Genomic DNA, 23,055 nt, shown 5'->3' with positions numbered 1-23,055 from the left:
AAGGAGGGAGGAAGGCGAGTGCACCTCAGCAGAGCTGCTCACAGGCTAACAAAGTAGCCCTGAGAGCCGTCTGGTAGCAAAGAGGGTATTTTATCACTGACTTTCAAAAAGCCCTATTTTGATGGGTTCAGATACCCACTTTTGTCACACACCCGTCTTCACTTCTAGAACCCACCCTGGCTGTGACCACCATTTCTATGTGTGTGCTAAAATTCAGGCAATCATTACTCCAGAAATCAACCCATGCATTTCCCAACAAAAACTGTTAATCATTTGCAATGCTTTTGAGCATGTGCTTACAGAGCAGAGATTCTGATTAATAGTTGGTGGCTTGGATTCACAGCATAAAGTTAATCTGAAGGTGTTAAATCACACGTACGTATGCCCAATAAATAACCAACTGAATTCAGTGGCATTATTTCCAGCAGTCCGCAATTTAAGCTGGAACAGAAATAGGTTGAGAATTTAAATAATTTTTAAGGACAGTGGGATGAGAAGGCCTTGGTAGGCTTTTTCCAGTTTCAGGAGTCTGCTAGCAATCAGCAGGTAAACCACAGTAACAGAGCACTTGCCGTTTTCAAAATTTCTTCCACAGTAAGCAAGATGTCTCAGCTCTAGGGAAAGAGGTTCTCCTTCCGCATCACAGATGGACACGGTAAGCTGCAATGCAAATTTTCCTACGCTGCCTGCGTCTCTCTCATAGAAGAGGACATGAAGCTTTCAGCCGTGCAGCCACGTTTGCCTTATTCAGCAATGCCTGGCACTGCAGACACGGCTACGGTGGCTTCCGTGCCTGGATGCATGTTAGCTCATCATCTGCCGCACATGTCATACGCCAAGTGTTTATACAGTTTAGCTGTATATCCTTCAGTGGTTTTAAACAAAATAGCTTTACATGGCCAGTACCTTGGCCAGCCAGAATATTTCTAAACGTTTCCTCTGATTTAGAATAAAGCTAATGCCCTTTGCTCTGTTAAGAATTCTAAGTCATCAATATATCTTTCTTAATTACATTTTGGAAGAAAAACCTTGTTGCTCTGTAATGCCCCAAATTTTTATCGCTTCAGCTGGTGGTTTAGAGGGCTTTCTCCACTAACATGGATTAGAAGAAATTGAAAAGCTACAAAATTTAATACACATTGAAGAATAAAAATTGTGCCACAGCCAAGAGGCCAAGGCTTCACCAGGTGACTATCTCTCCTCCATCTCTTTACTTGCCCGTGCAAAGTCAAAGTGGGGTTCATACTGTCCTCCCACTCCATAATTTGCCACCTGAAAAAGAGAAACACAGTGCTTGTGAAGAAGAAAGAGGTGGAAACAGGAAACAGGACTTACCCTTCCAAAATCAAAATGAGGCTCATACTGGCCTCCTACTCCGTAGTTGGCTACCTACAGTGAAAGGAGAAGCACAAAATCTAGTAAAGCAGTGTTTTATCCAGAGGAGAATCTGACCATCATCTACAACCTCTTGAGAGGTCAAGGTTAAAAATGAAGCCATAGGAAATTACAAGGCTCTGACAGCTAACCTGTACCGTATGCAGTGAAGTCCTACTGGGTTCCTTGACAAATAGCTCTGACTTCAGCCAGACTCATCGGTGTAGAGCCAAAACGGCACTCTGAGCTTTAGGGTCTCAGCCCTTCCGTCTGTCTTAGCCGTTCTGAACTGCAAAGCAGCTGGCCTTCCCCTTCCCCAGCACTGGCTTTCTTTGAAAGCTCTTCTGTTCACCCCCAGCTCAACAGGTAAAGACATCCTCCCATTTCTGAGTGCCTGCTCTGTCTGATCTAATGACTTTCAGGTCACAGAACCTGGCCATGAAACTTTTGAAACTCTTGAAGACCCAGACAGCTGCAGACTGCAAGGAGCCCCAAGAAGCTTGTTTACAAGAGCAGCAGCACATCCCTGACTGGCACCGCAAGATGCAGGGTACTCCTGGTAAGGAATGTGGTACTTCCCTAGGTTAGAAAAACATTTCTGTTCTATAGAAACTTTACAGGCTCTACTCTCTTCAAAGTAGGTCATGGCACTTCTACATCATTCAAGTTTAAATCACTTTTTCAGCTCTATGTCAGTGACAAAGAGGATACACTGTCCTTTTTGCCGATTAATTAAAAGTACTTCTAAAATAACATTTACTCAGGTTCCATGTACAGTCAGTCCTTCCCCCGTTACAGAGACACCAAACAGGTGGTTAGTCTAGGACTAAGAATGGGAAGGCAAATCTAAACACCCATTCTCTCCCCCTTTCCTGAAGTATTAGTCAAGCTAAGCTCTTTACTATCAGCACAACAGCAAAGTTTGACCCTGCAGCAACGAAACTCAGTTTTACCCGTATAAGTAAGAAGGAACTACATGTCCACTTCAACAAACATCAGGCGTTTCATTTGTTACTGTTTCCCTCCAGCCATAGAAAGCCGTTTCACGCTAAAGCAAGCTGCAAAGACAACTCTGTTTCTTCCTCCCTGTAAAAAACTCACTCATTCCTCCCACAGCGTTGAATGAAACCAGTCGCCCCTGGGGCACTGAGCTTTTGTGGCCACCTCACCAACACACCTGAGCAAGCACAGTGTGCACACAAAGCCACAAAGCCACCTGCAACAAAATGCTAACTGTCATTCACCACCTTGTCCTACCAGTTTACCTGTAGTTCCTCTGCTGTGGAGACATCAAGTCCTGTTAGGTCCTGTATCCTCGTGTTAATGCGAGATACCACAGGGCTTTCATATCCAGACAACCAAGCACTAAGGGGGGGGGGGGAAATAATTCATATAAATTATTAAAATATGGTAATAGCAGCCTGTAAGCTAGCCGTACAAAAGCAACATTTGGACTTACTTAGCATTTGAGTTTATTTTTTCATACTTTTGAAGAATTTGGTAGGATGATCAGAAATATTTCCAGGACATGACAAAGACCTGCATTTAATAAACATGTTTTCTGGAAAGAACACTTACAGTGCTGATTTAAGGAAATGCTAAAACTAAGGGCCTTAATTGCCGTACTAGACTAGACTAGCGAATGACTGAAGAAAATGTTCCAAGGAGTGACATCTGCTTCAAGCCGTTTTCTAAAACAGGCACAGAGCAGTTTTGCCCTTACCCATTCCAGACAGATCATTTAGATTCAGACTCCACATTTGATGCATTTTGAAGCAACACTGGGGAAAGGAATAGGTGAGTTGCTTTATGTAACATAGGCTGGGTCTATGTGATTAATTGTAACTTGGCTCTCCTTTCACATTACTTACCTGTGCAATGGTAATAAAAATCATTATGAAAACAATTAAATAATGCATTAAATTCTTTAACATTTTCCCTGTTGAACAACTTCTACCACAACATCCCCTTATGAATTTGGTAATTAACATGTTTCAGGTACACAATGGTTTTTAAGGGGAAAAAAACCCCAAACCAACCCAACATCTTTTTTAAAATATAAATGTGAAAGGTCAACCTCACAGTTCCAAAGGCATCTTCAAAATGTCTGCCTCCTACTGTACGTTAGAGTTTTTCAGCTAGAAATAAGCCATTTAAAATAACTGGCAAACTAGTTAGCAGAGAAAGGTATGAACAGGTAGAGAAGCAGTTCTGCATGAGAGTCACTGCCTTCACCCACACCCAGAGCAGCATTTTCTACTCTTAAGTGGTGGTTCATTCTTGAAAGCAGTTCTGTCATCCAGAAGCAGCCACATACCCAGAATAGTGTTTGGCAGCAGAGGGCACAAACAGTGTAACCGCAGCACCCTTACCAGCCGTGAACACATCCAGTTGCTTACATGGAAACACACAGGCATTTTTCATCTCTTTACAAGGTAACATTTTGTTCTTTTTGAAAAAATAGTGATTTCATCTACCTGCTGGCTTTTTTTCTTTTACTTTTTTTAAAAAGAACTCATTTGCTCACATGATGCTTATTTTCTTGCTGCTTTACTCACACCCCATTCTAGCCAACGCACCTTCATTTTATCCAGTCCCTCTTCTCCCTCTTGGCATGCTCACTATCTCAGTGCTCCTCTTCTCTATTTACGTTGCCAGTCCCCTGCTAGTCACTAATGTGGATGATAATATTGGTGATTCGGCCCCATTTCCGCCCCCCCCCCCCCCCTTTTAGCAGGAAAATGGAGACAGCTAGTTCTACCTTTTTTCTAGCACCTGACTTGGACTTTTGGGCTCATCAGTGGTTCCTGCTGCTTTTACAAGACTCGGACAGAAATACCTGTGCTCAGAGCCTAGCTGGTGAGTACATCACAGTATTTCTACTCAAATTAACTTTCACATCTATACTAAATTAAGGTTGGTTTTGTTAAAATCTGTATTGACAAAATACTTTGCATGGGAGGAACAGTAGCATGACATGACACAAGGCACTGACACAGGTTACAGAATCTCTACGAGCATTTTTTAAAATGACAAGTAACTATAAAGAAGATTTCTCAAGACAGACTTGCACAAACACATACACAGATTCATCCATTTCTGAACCCTGTTAGTATAAAGAAGTGTTACAATGCAACCTTCTTTGATTTAAGGTGCTAGGAGAATGCAAAGACTACTTATGAAGCGTTCTTCCCCCCCACTGCCCCCCCCCCCAAAAAAAAGCAGCTATGCAGCCATGTTGAACAGGTAACGCTCACATTTAATGCACAAGAAAAGCCCCAACACAGCCATCAGCTTCAAAGCGTAGGCTCTAGCTACCTCTGTATAGGTGACACATAAAGGCTTTAAAGAAAAAAACCAAAAAAAGCAAGCATTTTTACTATATTGGTTGTTTAGAATTGCAACAAATGCTTTCAACAGTGAGAATACTACATCCTTTCATGAGGGAAAGTACCATATCTATTTTAGAAATAAAATTAATTGCCCAAGGATACAAAGAAAGTCTATGAAAGGTGAAGGAAACGGGGAACTGAAAGCATATTCCAAGTGCCAGCCTGTCTGCTGGTTGCTGAATAAAACCTAGGGGGAGGCCTGTAGTTCTGCGCTGTGATTTAACCCTGTGTAAGCATCGCCCAACCTGCTTCAGTAAGGGCAGAGAGCTCAGGATGGCCTGCAGAACCCTGCACCAACTGCCCAGCACCAGCAAGTCCCTATGCCTGCTGCACTGAGAATACACACAAGAAAGACCTTTGGTTACTGCAGACTTTGCCTAGCGGCCTTCACAAAATGCAGCAAATCTGTCCTATGTGGTAGGCTCAGCCTTGGTCCTTTAGTGACATCAAAGAATGCCTGTGCCTAGTTCAAGACCATTTACAGCAGGTACTTCTTCACACAAAGCCATCTCTTTTCCTACTCATCTGTCAAAAAAGAAAAAAAACCAACAAACAAAAAACCCCTTCACCTAGTGGCATATGTGATGCAGAATTAAGAGCCTCAGATTGTGCTCAGCCAACTTTTTTTTTTAATATATGCATTGTTCAAGGTTCAGCATGATTCAGTAAATGCACACAGCTCTGCTCTTCAATGTACATTTGTTAAATTAAGTTGTTTATCTCGCAGGTTAATTCACGAACAACATTCTGTCATATTTTTGACCAGCTGACACCTATGAGTCCACCATGGGCAGAAAACTTCATAATGAAAAGAGACAGGCTTATTTCTGGGACGTCATAAGCATGGCAGTTTAAAGCGTGGGTGACTTGCTTAAGGCCTTGATGTTTCTGAATAACTGCCACATCAAACCCCAAAATTCCCTGACTACAAAGGCACAGTATTTTGGTGTCCCATTTGGCTTTGTATAGAGACACACATGCACTAAGCTAATATGTTAAAGAAATTGAAAGAATTTCATTGATGTGCTGAATTCATGGCTGGGGTTTGCTTTTCTTCTTCCTCACACAGAGATCTGGCTTTCAGCAACTTTCATATTCATTACAAACAGCTAGCAATAATTACATTTATTCCTCCCTAAGGCTGTCTCAGGTACCTTCTTAGAGACTTTTGGAAGCACTACTTATACGCAGAAATAATTTTAGACTAAGCAGTACATTAGAAAAAACCACCACCCGGACAACTGTCCAGAGCTACATGACGTCCAAGGGCTTACACACCCAAAAGCTCATCTCCAACTGCACTAGCTGGTCTAGTACCAGACATTACAAAGGCTGTGTCCTTAGGGCTCAGCTACACCAGCATATTTCAACACTGCTTTTGTAACAGCCAGCGGTCACACTGAATGCTTGCATTTATGTCGAAAAAACTTTCTAAAATGTGCTTTGTATGTAAAAAGTACTAGTAGAGATGCAACAGGGAGTGAATAAAAGCACCAACTGGTATCGCTGAAGCAGAGACTTTAACATCATACGCTACAAGCTCTGACTAGCTGCTGGGCAGAGAGAGCAAAAACCCAGCTTCTTTAAAAGCAGTGTCAGAGTGGCTGAGTTTATTCTGGTACCGCACACAGCACGGCTCGATGGTGCTCCTCATACTGCTGGCAAGGTGCCCCCTTTTATACAGCCTGCCACGTACTGCACCGCGAACAGTAGTCCTCTCAAAGAGAGAGGAATGCTGTAATTTAGAAGTGCATTTGCTAGGAAAGAATGTGAGGGGGAAAGCACTCATCTATTAAAAAAATAAAACAAGAATTTTTTCGGTTTTCAGGAGCAATGATTCATCTGGAATCCAAACCAGCTGAAACAGCTCAAAAGATGTTTCTACCAGTGGTTCTGCAAGAGAATCTCAGCAATCCAGCATCAATAACATGATCCTTCTAAAGCAGTGGGGCTTGGGGTTTTTGGGGGTGCCTTTTACCCTCCCACTATAGGTTTAGGTGTTGAGTTCTCTTGGAAAGTATACACATCCTAAACAATCTGCCCATGGAGGAATGCAAAGGCAATGGGAAACATGAGAAGGGAAGTCCCCCCTCCATCCTCAGAGGCAGTTCCTACCCTCTGAAAACCGTCTTTGCTAACTTCCCAGTGTGCTGTGCCCCATTTACTTGTATGTTTCTTTGCAGTTCTAATTCCAGTTTCCAGTAAGATACGGAATTAAAAAGCTTAGCTCAGTAAAATCCAGTTTAATTCTGTGTGTTCCTTATGTACGGTGGAAGGAAGGCCCAGAATGTCATCTTCCTGAGCACTAAACCTTAAAGGTTTAAGGGTCCCCTCCACCAGGCACTACCCCTGAGGCTCTCCACACCAAGGAGGCAGCAGCACTGCACAGCCAGCGGCTGCCCTTACGCTTTATCACAAAGTCCCTAGGCAAGGTACAGCACGCAGTTAATTCTAGATTCAAGCCCTAAGAGAAGCAGTTGTTTTGTCAGATCACAAAGCCAACAGCAAGTTGATGGCGAAGGGGACCTGGCTGCCCCATCAGCTGCGTGAATTCACAAGGAGATCTGCTTTTAATGATGGGTGTTGTCTAATACTATTTTTGCTGACTTGTGGCATCTGCAATAGTCCCAAGGCATAACACTTCCCACTAAAGAAAAAACAAAAACTCTAAATAAAAAGATCTTTTACTAAGGATCATCTATTTAAATAGGGGGCAATTATGCATTTCAATTTCAATTAGTGATCTGGTCACCTTCTCTAATTATCGGCTTATCACGTTTGACAGAAAACGTGAGGACATGTTCAAATGGATTAACAAGTTTCTTGAGTCACAGAGGACAAATTCCAAGACTGAATAAATGCTTTCTTTAAAATACACAGTCACAGATAATCAAGACAGATAAGCCACAGACAGACTTTTAAATTCAAAACAAAAAATAAAAATGAAATGCAAAATATGTCCAACAGGAAGACGTATGTCCTTGAAGTCCTTCCTGGGGGGAAGGCCTGCAGAGGGAGTTTTAAAGAGCCAACACGTAAAGCTCACCAGACAGTTTCCAAAGGACTCCCACTACCTGCAGCGCTCTGATGAGGAAGCAGGCCTGCACGCTGCGCAAGGGGTGAGGCAGTTCTCAATGTATGAAAACAGAAGTTTTCAACTTGCCGCTACTTGTAACAAGCTTAGCTTTAAGGATCAGGCGTCACCTACAACGGTTTACTAGTTTACATGAGAGTTAGTTATAATCATTCCTAAATCAACCAACTTCTTGTGATCCGGTATTTTGAAACACTTTTTTCTGTTTAAATAAATTCACAGCTAAATAAAAACCCTTAAGCTACTACCCATTCTAATTTCAGCTTTCAACAAAAAAAAAAAACCAACCCAAACCAACCCACACTAGTTTTCTATTAAAGCAGCGACTACTTTCAATCATTTAAACAAGAAAATGCATTACAATTATCAACTAGCTTTAATTTGCGCTATTCCCATGAATTACAGTGGCTCATCAGTCAGTGCCTGGTATTAAGCCATGAACACTGAAGTCCAGCGGCAGCGGTGAGCCGCGCAGGCAGCCTTTTCCACCGGTCGTTAGTGTCGCAGAACCCCGCGCTGTGCCAACATTTTAGTACGTTAGTAGCACCAGACAAGCCATGCTAAGCAAAAGAGGGCACTCCCACCTGGGCTACCACTAACACTGAGAACTATTTTCTATTTCACCAGACCGCTCGCTTTGCTATACGACAGCTCAGCTTGCTTCAGGCCATTCTCTTTCTTCTGAAGAGCCACCAAGAACAGTCAGGTTGCACAAAATCCTTATTTGCCCCACATTTAAAGATGAAGCAGTACAGCCCCAGAACAGACTTCCTCAGACTGAGTATACCTTTGGAAGACGTTCCCCTTACCTCTTAGAGACTCTGTAATGTGCTGTGGTCAGTTTCCCAGTCTCAGGGTCATGAACAGTAGCACGGCTCAGCTACAAAAAGAGAAAGGACAAGGGCTTACCCACCTAGTAGGCTGCTTTTTTGCCAAGCCACAGGTGTTTGAAAGGGTTCCGATTGGTCTGGATGGTATGCAATGCTCTTAAATTGGCAATATTGGAAGGGCAACAGAAGCTGTAGCTGCCATGTCCAAATCAAAACAAATTGGTTGGAAAAATTTGGTTAAGATTGTCCTTTCACTTTTTTCCTCCCTTTTTTTTCACACTTTTTTTTTTTGTTTTGAACTAGAGACTTTCTGTGAGTAATTTACGATGCTGAGTTTCACAGACAATTCCTCTTCGCCCAGAAGTTTAATTCCTTTCAGAATTTTAGCTTAACGTTGATGGGCTGTGCGGCCAATCTTTAACTACCACTTTAAAACCAGAGGAGGGAGCAGGCAGAGGGCAGGTGGTTTCATTTAAGGGCAGCCAATTTTAGAAAACATTGGACAAGCTGGAAAGAACCAGGCACCCGGTGAAAACGAGCTTGCCTTCTGCCACATTTGTGTCAGGCAGGAGGTAAAAGAGCCCAGACAGGAGTACACGGGATTATCTCAGACAATTAAATGCCATGTGACTAACGAAGGTGTGTTTTGCATGCCACTCCAGCTGTCATGCACAGTAAGGACTTGAAGCAGCTCTTACACCCTTAAAGGCACTTTAAGTGGTCTGCTAGATTTTACAAGGAAAGGAAGGACAAGTCTTGGTTGGTAAGAAGAGCAAGGGGAAGACAGACCCCCTAGAGTCTACTGGACGTTTTGTAGCATCACCTGATTTTTTTTACACTGCTTGTAGAGACTCGCTTCTTGTACAGATCGTTATCTCAGGACACACACTGAGCAGGTGACCAAAACAAAGAAAAAGAAGAAATCAAAATACACCCGCAGAACTTCCAGCTGAAGGAAAAGACTGAGAAACTCAGCAGTAACAGCCTGTTACAGATCTGCATGTAATCAAGCGGTGGGCTACCAAGCCAAAGTTGTCTTTTTAGACCACCTCCTTTTTTCCCCATAATGAGCAGAATCTACACACTCATTACAGGCCCAAAACATCTGGCATAGAGCTCTCTTACCTTTTGCTAATTCTGTAATGTGCCGTCTCCAAGGCTCCTGTTATGGGGTTTGAAATGGTGGCTCGCCTCAGCTGTGAAGCGAACCATCAGAATAGTTGCATTACAACGCACATACTGCATCACAGCAATCCGACCATTCAGAAGCCTAAGGGAAGTGTCACGCAAGCGCACGCAAGCCACCCCGCCACCTTTTGCGGTGGTTTTTCTTTTATGGAGGGGGTGGAAATTCACAAAGCTGTGATAGGGAAGGAGGGAGAGTCTCCAGTTTTCATAAAAGAGAGGGGGTTCAGGCTTTTTTGGTTTGCTTTTTTTAAACAGCATTAGAGAAGATCAGGTTTTCCAGGAAGCAATGTTTCCATTTCTGTAGCAAGAAGAACAACAGCTGTCTGAATAAAGTAAACTAGAAGCTTTCATTTCCTTCATATTGCAGCAACTGCTGGAAGCAGTACAATTATTATGGCACATGTACAACTGGTCCTTTGTTAGCACTGTCCTACGCATGTAAGAGGAGTTTTACCGTTAAATTGAATCCAGCCAACACTGTGATCTTGTAATAAGCCAAAGACGAATACAGCCCTACCTTTTTGATCCTTTCTATACCAAAAGCAGCACTGAAGTCCTGCAACACTGACTGCTAACACAAACTACCTGCTTAGACCAGAGACATTTACCTTGTATTCTGATGTCACGCAGAGAATTCTTGGTTCAACGCTTTCCCTTCCCTTCCCTCTATTGCACTCCATTTACTTGACACCATCCCATCTGTGCTGATCCTCTGATTCAGAACCTTCCGCGCGTCCTTTAACTTTGTCCATGCGCTATCAGACACTCTCCATCAGGCATAACCGGAAAGGTTGATTTGCAGAGCCCAGATTTTGGAAGAGGCACAAAACAGCATACCAAGTCCCAAACGATTAGAAGTATTTTTCTATTGTTAAAAGACACTAAATAAATCAAGGCCTCTCCATGCCTACCAACAAGAAAAGGTACTGGGAACTCTTCATAGGCTGCGCCTCCTCTCATCCCATGCAGACACGTGTAAGAATCAAGGCACAAAACACGATTCTAGTGAGACTCCCCTAGCTCAGCAGTAAGGCTTCGTCCTGCCAGTTCAAGCTGCCATCATAGCAGAAGGCTGGGCACGGATCAGACAACGTGGTCTTCTGAGGGGCAGCAACAGTCACATCCCAAGCATCGGGCGGGAGGAGATGGACCTTTCAGCTCAAAAAACACAGCCCTTGTGCTACACTCGGTAACGAGCCCGGCAAGGCTCGCAGGAAATGTGTGGAATGCTAACCGCATGCAGATGCTTCTATGCTAACGAACTACAGGTCTCTAAGTCTTTACCACGAGCCAGACATTTGATAGGAAAGCAATTATCTCAGCAAGTTCAGAAGTTACAATCACCATTTTCACAGTTTTTTGTCTTCCATGCTGAGACTTATTTCTACTCCATACAGAGGCTATTTAATCGTATTCCACGGACGTAATGCCAGACCTTTTGCAGCACCAAAGGGACTTAAATCATCTACAGACAAAAACCACTGGGGCTCTGATTTTTAGACCTGCAGCAAGGCTGCCTGGCAGGAGAACAGGAAGAGACATTTTACAGGTTAAGTGAAGAGAATTGCTTGTACTTCTTGCTTACAGTTCAGAATGATACCTCAGAAATACAACATATCAGCCTTCGGGAAGCTTTTAAATTGCCTTCAGGCTCCCTATTACTCAGTGCAGTGGCCAAGGACAGCCTCACCCTTGGCGGGCCCAGGTATAACTCACAGCCGGTTTACTTTGCCACAGACCAAGCTAACAGTCTGTCCTGTACTTAACGCACTTATCCCCCTAATCTCCATCTGCTCACCTCTCTCTGGACAAAAAGCTATTTAGGCTAAAAACAAAAACGCAGGAAAATTGTGTTTCTACAGGTTTAAATCTTATTTTAGAAGTCACTGGTAACTGATGGAGAAATTAAATCAATTTATCTTCAACAAACATTTCGAGATGCAGAGTCGCACCAACTGGATACAGAAGGCGACTCCATCAGTTTGCTGTTTGGCTTGCATGCTCCTGTTGACTTTGACAGTTGAGCTGCCCTGGATCACCCTGAATTCAGAAACAAGAAGCTCGGGATCCAGTTTCTGAAATAGGATTTGGTGAGCCAGCATTGTGAATAAGCAGCTGAGTGCCACTGATTAAGTACTGCCCTCTGAAAGCTCTTTCATCTGCAGGCAACTTCAAAGCCTGGAAGACAGAACTCAAGTTTTATACTGAATGGAGAATGCAACCGTTCATTCTTGTCCACACAACGGCATTCCAGGCCCAGAGAACAGCTGCCTTTCCCCAGATGGCACTCTTCTCCATGTCACAACTTTGGCAAATATAGACTTAGAAAAGAAAAAAAACACACCAGAAAACCAAACAAAAACCAGATGACAGGTACGCTTCAAGGCAACCTAGCTGGAGTACGTTTGTTTTCTGTCGTAGAACATTCTTCTCCTTATCTGAAATAGCATCCACTGAAATTGTGTTTGCTGAAAAGCTTGACAATCCTGCACTGCCATTACCAGGCTCTCTTAACTACACAGGATTTCCAGCTTCCCCACTGCGTCCTTCGAAGAGCACGTCACCAAGAGCTACAAGGTGAGAAGAGCAATGTGTGAGCACGCTGCACACACATCTGCATTCAAGAAGGGACAGGATCACACACACTCACACAGAAAACTAGCGACAAAATCTAAGATCCCAAAAGGCAATGAAGTGTAAGGCATTTACCCTCGGCTTTGCTAGTTCTTTCACAGTTTCGATCTCTTCATCGGAGATGATGTCAAGGAAGCGAACAATCCGAGGTTTGTCCCACTCATCTTCCTGTTTGACAGGGCCCAGAATGTATCTAGGATTCCTGTTTCCGTCATAGTAGCGGCAGAAGAGTCTTTTTTGTCTCCGAGGTGTCTGAAAGCAAGGTGGAGCAAGCCATCATCAGAGAACTTCCATACGATATTAATCTCTCTTAAGAAACAGAAGATGTCCCAAGAACAAGAGACAGGAACAATTCACTTTCCCTATCTTAATGCCATGTTACAAGTTAAAAGAGATGCTTTAAGTTTGAGAAATTAGTACTTTCAGCATATTAATGTTACTTTGTAATACTGCAACACACAGTACTTTACACAGTCCTATGAAAAATAATTTTCTCTCTAAAAAAACACCCTCATTCAATTCCACATGTAAATCTAGACTTCCAGCATCCTTATTCCACTAATTACATTGTGTAGCCTATGCAAGTTAGTCAGCAGTGCCTATGGCAGGATTACTTTTTGTCTACTGGACGGAACAAAAATGGGGAAGAAATCCAACACACACTAATCAGTCAGCCAACTGCTGTAACAACTTCCTTGCTCTTGTGCCACATACAAATTCTTGACATTGTTTTCTAACAGTTGGTTTCAGATATTTGAAAACAGTCTACTCCACTTTACCATTTTGAGACCCTCCCCACGGCACAGCATTTCGTACTTCCTTCTCTCGGGCAAGTAATCCTTTTTCTTAACCTCAGTGTCCTTGTCCATCTGGTCTTCTGAATCTGTACTGGACTTATTTGCTTCTTTTTCTTTAGCCATGATATATTCAAAATATTTCATGTTCCCATTTGCTCTTTGATGTTCAGGATCTATTGACAAAGAAACAGACAAGTATCACTGGCAAGTTTCAAACTTGTGAATAGGTATCCAGAAGAGGCTATTTACAAGAAGAGAAAGAAAACAGATGCACACTACTTGCTTCTCAAAGAGAAATGAGAAACATCTACTCTGGTTTGAGAGCATTCACAGGATAGCTAAAACTCTGAGCCAAGCTGGAAGCAATGCCAGCCTGCAGCACGCACATATCCTTACTCATCTGCAGGAAAACACACAATGAACTTTCAGAGGTGAGCTCAACTCATTCGCGGTTATGGAACTGCTCACTGTCAGGCCTGGACCCCTCAGTACACACAGAGGCCCAAGCATGAAAAAAAAGGGGGTTGACCATTCCGGCCAATCTCACCAGAGAGGAAGAGAGAAGGGAATGGGACAGGGAGAGAGCTGGGACAGCACAACTGACTTAAACCTAAAAACTTCCCTGACAGGGATCAAGATTTCCAGTGACAAAGCTTTTAACAGCCACTAAACGTACAGAATTAGCTTCAGTTTAATAATAAATAGTTCTCAGTAGCCTTTGCTGTATTAGGCTTAGCTCTGCGCTTCCTGCAACATCCTTTACACAGTCCATCAGTGGAATATTTGCAGAACCATACATACTTATCGTATTTTACAAAATGGGCAGAATTGTAGCTCACTGTACGGCATTCTGTATTTCTCATTTTGGCAAGCTTTTCATCTCAAGTATGCTTAATCTGCATTTAAATAACCTGCACAGATTTTGCATTCACTGATCTAGTTTCAATTTGATTGATTTTGTTTGCGCTTGTACCTAAGGGGAAGTGATCTCAACACAGCAAAGGAAGATATAGTAAGAAACCCAAATTTCAGGCAGTATGACTAAGATGAGTAAGTGCTTAGAAGCCAACAGTGACAGGAGGCAGAAAATACATCAATAGGAAGGAGCAAGCCTTAACCGTGACGCTTTCTGACATGGCAGTTGAGACTAACTGTCCCTCTAAAAATATGGTAACAAAATATAATTTCTGGCAAGTCTGAATTTACTGAAAAGTACACATCAAGATGTTAATATCAGTACCAACCCATTTAAACAACCCATATACAAGTCAGAACACAGGCAAGGCTGCGCTCCCCGGTACAAATCCATAGCTAGCACCTGCTGGAGCACAGAGCTAGACAGTGGTGAGCTGTGGGTCTCCCTTTCACATACCCAGTTCCAGAAGGCGTTTGGTGAGCATCATGGCTTTGCCCAGATCCCCCTGCTGATACACAGCGTAACTCAGGTAGTCCAGAATGTAGACTTTATCTGCAGAAGACACCTCTCCCTCATCCAACTGTTTCAAAGCTTGTTCCATCCAGAGCTCGGTGTGGTAGTAGTCAGCTTCAGTGTAGGCAATCTTTCCCAGCTCAAAGCAATCTTCAGCTGTTAAAAAGGATTTGTGCTTCACACCTGTATTTGAAGCAAACCAAGACAAACAGAATTTACATAGAATTCCAGACCAGTCTTCAGAGTAACATGCAGTTATTTCTTAGTCTTCACAGCAAGGTTTATTTCTGTTCCTCAGTACCTCCCTTCTGTGGTGGCTCTTTGTTGAACACTCAGTTTCTAAGTATCTAAAGCCTGTAAATCCTTGGCAGGACACATAAGCAGTTAAATGCAGTTTTCCATTGCTAGAATACCAGCAACTAGCTAAATGTCTTTACCATTAGTGAAAAATCCAGTAAAATAAACCTTCCTTCTTCAAAACCTCAAACACTTTGAGCAAGAGCCATAGTAAGCCAAATATGAAGTTTCAGAGATCTGTTTTCAAAGACGCTGCATTATCGCTTTCAAAATGTTACTGAAGCACATCTTGTTAGCGATGGCTTAGTGGGGGAGGAAAAAGAAAAATAAGTCAGTAAATTCTCAGCTGCTCAAGATTTTTGAAGTCAGTGATTTTTAGAAACATTTGAAGAGATCTCTGAAAGATTAAAGCACTAGTAAGCAAATTACAGATTCCTATTTTTGCCACTGTAAATTAAGGCCCAATGAAAAACCAAATTCAATCTTGTAGAAAGGAAACAGGACCTGCCAGTTTTACAGCTAAAATTACATTCCTGATTATATCTTAATACATCCCGAATTTATAGTCACAGCTCCCGCAGCTGCATTCACACAGGGGAATTACTCTGTTGAAGATGTGCCTTAAGAGATTAAATAGCTGAAGAGACAGTCCACGAAATGCAGTATCCCACAGAACAACTTTTGTTTCTGCTGATTAATTAAACACCTTGTGGTCTATCCGGTGCTGCCAGTGTTTTTAGTTTTCTAAGCCTGAAGCCACAAGCTCTAAAATAACACCAAGATTAGGCAATCGGGCACGGTGGTGGTGGAGCGCTGTCAGACAGAGATCCTCTAGAACGAGTAACAGGTTTCAGGGCCATAGCCCGGTACATTTAGGGGCAACCTAACATCCACAGGTGAAAAGGCAACTCTTAAAACGGTGCTTAAGACAGAAATCATCAAATAGGGTTGAGAGTTAATATAAAGAAACAGCACAGCCTGTAATGCAGGAAAGAGAATTAGTAAGTGGTATGACAGTAGTTAAGATTCTGATCAAAATTTGGTGGCCTGGCCCAACAAAAAATCCCTGGGAAGGAAGCCAGTGAGCACAAACAAGTGACCACATGGGATGTCCCTCACTCTCTGGAGCCCTGAAGAGACCAACCTGTTCTCTTTTGTACTCTAGAACTTTCAGGTTCTGCAATTACACTTTATTCCACATGGTCTGGACAGCTGATTTCTTCAAAAGAAGCTATCAACTACAGCCCACCCAAAGCACTTAGTCTTGTATTTTTTGTGCGGTTTTAAGAAAGCAATAACCAACTACTTATTGTATTAGTGTGAATCAGTAGGTCTTTGAGACTGCCTTGAACTAAACCCAAACCAAGGTTGTACACTGTAACATACAAAGCCAATTACCCTTAATTTTATTAGGCATCTGTCCACAATGAGTGCTTGCAAAAACACATATGGATTGTAGAGAGCTGATTTTTTTTTGCCAGCTGGCACAGTACTATTTTCAAACAGAGGAAACCAGGAAAACTCAGCAATGAAAGAGTCTTCTAACAAGAAAAAAGTGTGTCGTCTTCTGCATATAAACCCATTAAAGGTTACCTCAGGTAATGCCATATAAGCTCAAGTCTGTGTATACACTCTGTCTTTTGTTCTTCAGTTTATACATGCCATTAAGTTTAATCTCAAAGAAACTTCGGTCACGCCCAATCTGAAAGGTCCATCTTATCCATGAGAGGGAAAGGCATAATAAATGATAGAACTGTTCTGTTAAAATGCGTTACATTGTGCAATAAAACCAGGTATCTGCCAGTGCGCAACCACTTCAACACGAAGAAAATCCTCACCCAGGCAAGATTTTATTGCTATTGAATTTTTATTATAAACTATTAACACTAAATTATCTTACCATAACTGCAAGAAAGATGCAGACTTCAACTACAAAGATATTTTCAAGTTCTAGCACAAGCAGAAAATAAGCATGTGAATAAGGTGAGGAGAATGACAGGACAAAGGAGAGTCTCAGTGCAGAAAGAAACTTGCATTCCGTGCAGCGTGTTTTATCCGCGTGCCCTTGGGCGGAGTGCTGACAGTAGAAGGGAAAGGCAACGAAGCCAAGCGGATGTAGTTTCCAACAGAACCACCACAGCAACAGACCCGACAGCATGCCAGAGCAGGTCAGCTCTTCCAGCGTTCCTCTTCACCGCTAAGCCTGAAGCAACAGGTTTCTCTCTTTTGAGGTGTGGCAGAATTAGAACTGACACCTCCACCAACCTATGTTCAGTAACCCACATCATGCCACTTTCCATGAAGTATCAGCTAGCTCAAATGCTTTCCTGTTGCTACCCTCACACTACGCGGTTAAGCAAGACAGAACAGAGTCAAATGATTTGTAATCAGGACATTTTGTAAAAGTTCACAGTGTCTTCTAAAAATAACATTGATGACTCTTTACCTGGAAGATTCCCTCTTGAGAGGGTGTCTGTGTCCAAATTATACGTGTCTTGAAGCCGCAAGAGGGCTTTTGCTGCACCGGTCTGATCTTCATCATTTGGGAAAAACTGCCGCTGGATAGTCATGTTGGAGATAAAGCCTGGGCAAGACAGCGAAACATTTAGCATCCTTTGTCCCCGGGATTCTATAAACTCTACGCATGAAATAACTCCCTACTCAAGGGAAAAATAAAGTTTAGGAAAAGTCCATTAATAAGCCAGGAAGAGCTATCAGCCCTGCAGAGCAGCAACAAATGCCCTAAGTTTGTTCCTAAAGGCCAAGAATACCCGTTCAGTTGCACACAGAAACATTTTTGTCTTTTTAAAAAAAAAAAAAAAAAAAAGTCACACACAACAAAAAAAACACCCCCACATTATAAATAATATATTAGTAGGTTTTGCAACCATTCTGCTCAATCTGCCTTTCAAAAGGCTTTTCATTTAGTAACAAGGAACTTACAAGTAATTTAGAAGAGGGAAAAACAAAACAGTGCTAAGAATAGCAGTGTAAAGATTAAGGCTGGTCAATAAAAAGATGAGAAACAACGATGCTGATGTCTGCTACCTGCCAACAGGTTTTGGTAAGACTTCAGGCAACTAGGCAGTCCCTGCGAACCTAACTGCTTTCTGTGGACTTGGGCATTAACATATTTACGTAGAAACTTGAGAAACACACAAAGTTAAACAGATTTCTCAAGATCCAGGTTCACACAACTCTGAATTGAACTCAACCCACATGTTGAAAGTAAGCATTTTGATTATTTTTTTCTGGTGAAAAGAAAGCAAAGAAATTATCAAAAACTTGGGGGCTTTTTAAAGAAGCACCAGGGCAACACTTACGGAACAGAAGACAAGCAGATTCTATAATGTAAAAAAATGTTCTCTCTAGGAACCGTTCCCTGGTCATTAGCGTTACACGTAATCATCTCCCCTGTTACGACAGCTTCCCAACTCCTCTCTGGTGAACACACAGACAACCACTGCTGTTACTTGAAGGGGCCACCTGCAGAGCTAGCACATTATCCTGTCTTCTGTGGGAGAACTGGTGCTATTTTCCCCCTTCTGCTTCTGCACAGTCAAGAGGCTGGTGGGCTGTTTGCACTGAGGAGGGAAACAGATCTCTAGAAAGCCAGAAGGGCAGAACCAGCATCCTGGTACCCACAGCCACCAAAAGGAACAACATCAAAGCCCACCACGAGGACCTCAATTGGAACAAACTGACACCCACTCCAGCATTTTCAGAGAAGTGACTTTTCTACTAAACAAACTCTTTTGTCCCAAGATCCAGGAGCACAAAGAGCTTTACAGTATTAACTAAGGACAATGACAATATGTTTGTTAAGCTTATCCAATAGCCACCAGTAAAAAACTAAGCAGCACAACCAAAACCAGACAAAGCACAGTATGCAACACTCGGCTGCAAAGCCATCCAAAAAATAACAAACTGGCCAAATCTGTGATTTTGGCCACACTCTAGTAGTCCTTTTCTAACTCTTTAACACTATTAGTTTATGGAAAGGCAATCCTTCTTTAAAAGCTACCATATCCTTTCACTGCTATGCATCCTTTCTTTTACTACACTATGCTTCTCCCAATATTCTAATACTTTCCTTTTTCCTGATGATTTTTCTCAAAACAGAACAGTCCACTTGGGGTTTCTTGGGTTGTTTTTTTTTCCCCTCCTCTCCTCTTTTTCCTCATTCAGAAGGACTTAAGATGCACTGGTTCAGATTTCTGGCCGACAGGTGCAGTTTTTTCAGTTGGCATTATTCAGTCCTTCACAGCAGCAACAGGGAAGCTGAACATGCTGAATCCTTACCAGAGACTAACCCTGGGTCTTTTTTGAAAGCTCCACTTTTTTATCGTTTCTTACTACAAACCTACACCTTGTACTAGTTACTTGATCAGACAGATTTTCACAGGTCAAATGTAATCATCCAGCTTCCTTTGCAGCTAAGCATCTTTCAGAGTCAACTATTTTATGTCCTGGTCCCTGCTGAAGAAAGAGGCAGCAAAATGTTCACTATGCTAATTCAGATCAGTTCCACAAATGCTCAGTCTCCGCCAACATTCAGGTTTTGAACTATAAGACCTTAACTCTGGGCATATCAGCAGCAACAGCACTTGCCCATACTCACAGACAGCCCCACGTCCTGCAGTTCTGTTCCCCTTTTTCTGTTCACCAGTCACCACACTTAGAGATTGAACTTCCTAAGATACTAGTTCGCAAGAAGTGGGAGAATATATGAAACAAGCCCTGACCCTTGCAAAATTTAAAGCATCCAAGGAGATTACTCAGTTTAAACATGGTAATTTTCCTAAATTTTTGGAAAACTTAAATTACAGCACACTGACAGCGAAAAAGCAGGTCTTTTAGGATTTTTTATGAGGGCACCTCAAAAGCAGACTCACAAATCTAACTCAAACCATGACATGTGAAAGACATAGTCAAGTAAATGCAATTATAATGTGATCCTTGTTCTTACTACAGGCACACTTACCATCAGACATGTCCTTCAGAACCAGGCTCTCCAGCTCACCCCACTCTGTATTAAGCCGTTTCATCAACTTGAACGCATTTACAGGATGTCCTAAAAACCCCTCTGGGTCTTTTGTAGCCGTATCTGTCAGCTGATCCAATTTCTCTGCCCATCTATAGTGAAAATATAAATTCGTTAAAGTCTCTTGTAAAAGCCTACCAGCACTGTAAAATTCATTTCAAGCTACTCAACGGTCTTTGTTAATAAAAAACCCAACACAAATTGCAAGCTTTTACGTCATCTATATATAATGAGCTCTCCTAGAAGGAACAAAAAGGACTTTCTTCTTTCTTCCTTTTTTTTTTTTAAAGATCATCTTCCTCAGCTGCAGCCTAATCTCGCGTTGTTCTTGAGGCCTTTTTTTTGTTGGAACTGCTCACTGCTGAACAAATTCCTTCCCACAAATATGGCATGCAGTATACGAGGAGTTTCATTATGAGTTTTCATGCAGGACCAATCAAAAACAAAGCTTTACACATATTTTTGACATTTTTAAATGTTCTTTTTCCTAAAGCTTACAAAACAGTAGTTCAATGCTCGTCTCAAATTATTTCATGTTTAGACACAGGCTCTTAAATCTATAAGCCTCTTGCTTCCCACCACAAAACTGCCTTCCATACTGGGAGCCTGTATTAAGAAAGAGGTAGTTCTCACACTCCCAAATGAGGAGCCCAGATGAGCTTTCTGATGCTACAGCTCTGACTCCAGAAACCTCTCCAACGCCACTGGTGACCTCAGCCATTCACAATTCCAATGCACGCTGCAACAAGCACACCTTTCAACAACCGCTGCTGTTCATCTATCATTTTACCAGGAACATCCAGGGAGTCTGCTCCAGTCTCAGTCAGGAAGCAAGTCAGTCATGCTCTAAGCACCAGTGCTATGCTACTACATGTCTGCAAAACAACCAAACTTCCCCTCTCTATCCCAAACAACGCAGATCTAGAACATGAAGACATGTAACAGCACCCTGGTAACAGGATAAATTAACTCTAAAAAAGCCACACCCCATGGAGAATAGAAAACAACACCACCACTGTAAAGCAAATCCAAAACCTGTAGCCTGGAGAGAACTTTGCACACAAGCTGACATTCAGCTTGTTCCAAAATATGGTTTGCCTGAATTAAGTTTGCCTGCTTTACCTGAGGCAGGTAGATGTTTACAGCTGTTAAAGGTGCCACTACTTGCATTCACTCTTCCCACACTGTCTTTAGTTGTTTTTCTACACTCTGACAGACCCTATGTCTGGGTTCTTGCAGCAGCAACATGAGTGAAGGGGTTCCCTCCAAAATGCAGTGATCCAAGTGCTCCCATGGACCAAGCCCAGCTTCCAGCAAGACCAAGACTGAAGAAACAGTTTTCAACGAACTGTGCATTCACACTGCAGGTCGAATCCATCATACATGACTATCGAACCTAATGAGTAGCTGAAAGTCACTGCAACCGTGAGCCACAACCACAGAGCCCTGATTTCTTTTCAGTAGTTTCTGTTTCATAGAAGCCTCCACCACAAGCCACCCACAAGGTGCGAGCCATCCTCCACATCTCAGTGAATTACCAACTTTCAGTGAGTTTAAGTCAACACAAGCTACCAATATCCTTCAGCCAAAGTACAGAGCCCAACAAACTTAAACAATGCTGGCATTTCTTACAGATTCTTCTCTCTCTCTGTGACAGTTAGATTAACTTTTCTGACCAGACAGTGAGCACCTCTAATGTAATAAAAACAGAGCTGCAATGCTTGTATGGTAAATTGTATTTATACACTTTTGGATGCCCAACTGGCATGCTCCCATTTAATTTGTAGCTGTAAAGAATACACTTACATAATGTTCTAAACCTATGAGCGATTCCAACTCTGTATTTTAAGTGATAAAAAAAAATACAGTCCAACACAGGTATCTTTCTTCCTAGATGGTAGAATGTAATAGACAAAGGCTAAAATAAAATAATGCATCTACCTAAAACTGTTTAAACATCCTCATGATAGATTTATAGACATTTCTGAAAGCCAGGTAACCATCCTGTTCAAGGATACAAAACATTTATTTCTAGCAGGGATAAAATCTGACATATTGAGCTCTGGTCCTCACACCTATAGAGCCGAGCAATAATCGGGTCTCTTGCTTTTACACAAGCAGTAAAGCAGTTTTCTTCTGCTTTATTTTACTTTTAAATCTAAATGCAGCATGTAGAAAGAGACTCTGCTCCATAGTGGGCTGTTACTATTCATTGGTTAACCGCTCTTGAGCAATGCAGCCGCAACACTTTTTAGTGCTTTTACATCTAGTGCATCACTGCAATCTTTCTAACACCCGTTTGGAGACTTCCTGCATTTTAGTTTCCAAATTGTCATTCCAAGAATTACATCCCTTGGGAATTACATACAAGCAGGAGTCCTAAAGTGAAGGTATCACACAGAGTGCAGGTTGATTAGATTTCATCATTAGAAAGCTGCCTAAAACAAACCAGTGGCTCGGAGATAATAACTTAGGACAAAAAAACCAGCAAAACCTGCTAGTTTAAGCCTTGCCTCAGAGGAAAAATTCCACAAATTTAATCAGCCTTGGGAAGCACTTTTTACAGAAGTGTGGACTCTAATTATTAACTATTAGCATTATGAAACAAGCTGCTTACTTTTTGATCTGTTCCAGCTTGCTTTCTTCTGCCTTGATGTAATCTTTCAGTGACACCACCAGATCTTTTTCTGTATTAATTAAGTCTGTCATATGACCTAGAAAACAAATGAGTTTGGTTAGACAAGGAGAAATTAAAAAAAATGGGGAATTACACACATTCTTCCTCTTTTCTACTTCCTTCCCTTCTTCCCCAAAGTCCTTCTGCCATTTGTTTAAGTAAGCCTGAAGAAATATTTAAGTAAGGCTTCTTGCCCTTTTGTGTTTTTAAGCAGAAAATCTCCTGTTGGACCAAGCTTGTTGCCATGGAAATGAACGTAATATCACTTATTTATTATTAGAACTAATTTAGGATTCATT

The 23,055-nt window shown here is 42.0% G+C and overlaps 1 protein-coding gene and 1 long non-coding RNA gene across 9 annotated transcripts in view; one reads left to right on the top strand and one right to left on the bottom strand.

Annotated features, from left to right (window-relative positions):
- The window catches only part of P4HA1 (prolyl 4-hydroxylase subunit alpha 1), a 38,937-nt gene that overhangs the window by 6,315 nt on the left and 9,567 nt on the right, over positions 1–23,055 (bottom strand). The window contains exons 3-11 of one of the 6 annotated variants that reach the window (XM_056351049.1): positions 22,697–22,793; positions 20,020–20,171; positions 17,482–17,619; positions 14,682–14,921; positions 13,292–13,482; positions 12,588–12,764; positions 9,816–9,886; positions 2,640–2,739; positions 1,215–1,389 (exon numbers count right to left, since the gene is read on the bottom strand). In XM_056351049.1, coding sequence (XP_056207024.1) covers positions 1,215–1,389; positions 2,640–2,739; positions 9,816–9,886; positions 12,588–12,764; positions 13,292–13,482; positions 14,682–14,921; positions 17,482–17,619; positions 20,020–20,171; positions 22,697–22,793 — 1,341 coding nt within the window. Of the gene's footprint in view, positions 1–1,214; positions 1,390–2,639; positions 2,740–8,669; positions 8,741–9,815; positions 9,887–12,587; positions 12,765–13,291; positions 13,483–14,681; positions 14,922–17,481; positions 17,620–20,019; positions 20,172–22,696; positions 22,794–23,055 lie in introns of all 6 variants that reach the window. The other 5 variants (XM_056351053.1, XM_056351055.1, XM_056351048.1 and 2 more) reach the window with 5 other exon arrangements.
- Positions 1–23,055, top strand: part of LOC130154718 (uncharacterized) — a 42,307-nt gene that overhangs the window by 18,633 nt on the left and 619 nt on the right. For 2 of the 3 annotated variants that reach the window (XR_008823836.1, XR_008823835.1), the window contains 3 exons: positions 1,797–1,933; positions 4,147–4,233; positions 6,595–6,811. This is a non-coding gene — a long non-coding RNA (uncharacterized LOC130154718). Of the gene's footprint in view, positions 1–1,796; positions 1,934–4,146; positions 4,234–6,594; positions 6,812–23,055 lie in introns of those variants that run through there. The other variant, XR_008823837.1, reaches the window with a different exon arrangement.

This window comes from Falco biarmicus, chromosome 9 (genome assembly GCF_023638135.1).
Source record: "Falco biarmicus isolate bFalBia1 chromosome 9, bFalBia1.pri, whole genome shotgun sequence".
NCBI classification, from domain to species: domain Eukaryota; kingdom Metazoa; phylum Chordata; class Aves; order Falconiformes; family Falconidae; genus Falco; species Falco biarmicus.
The sequence above is the reverse complement of the archived record's forward strand: the minus strand, read 5'-3'. Positions and strand labels throughout refer to the sequence as shown.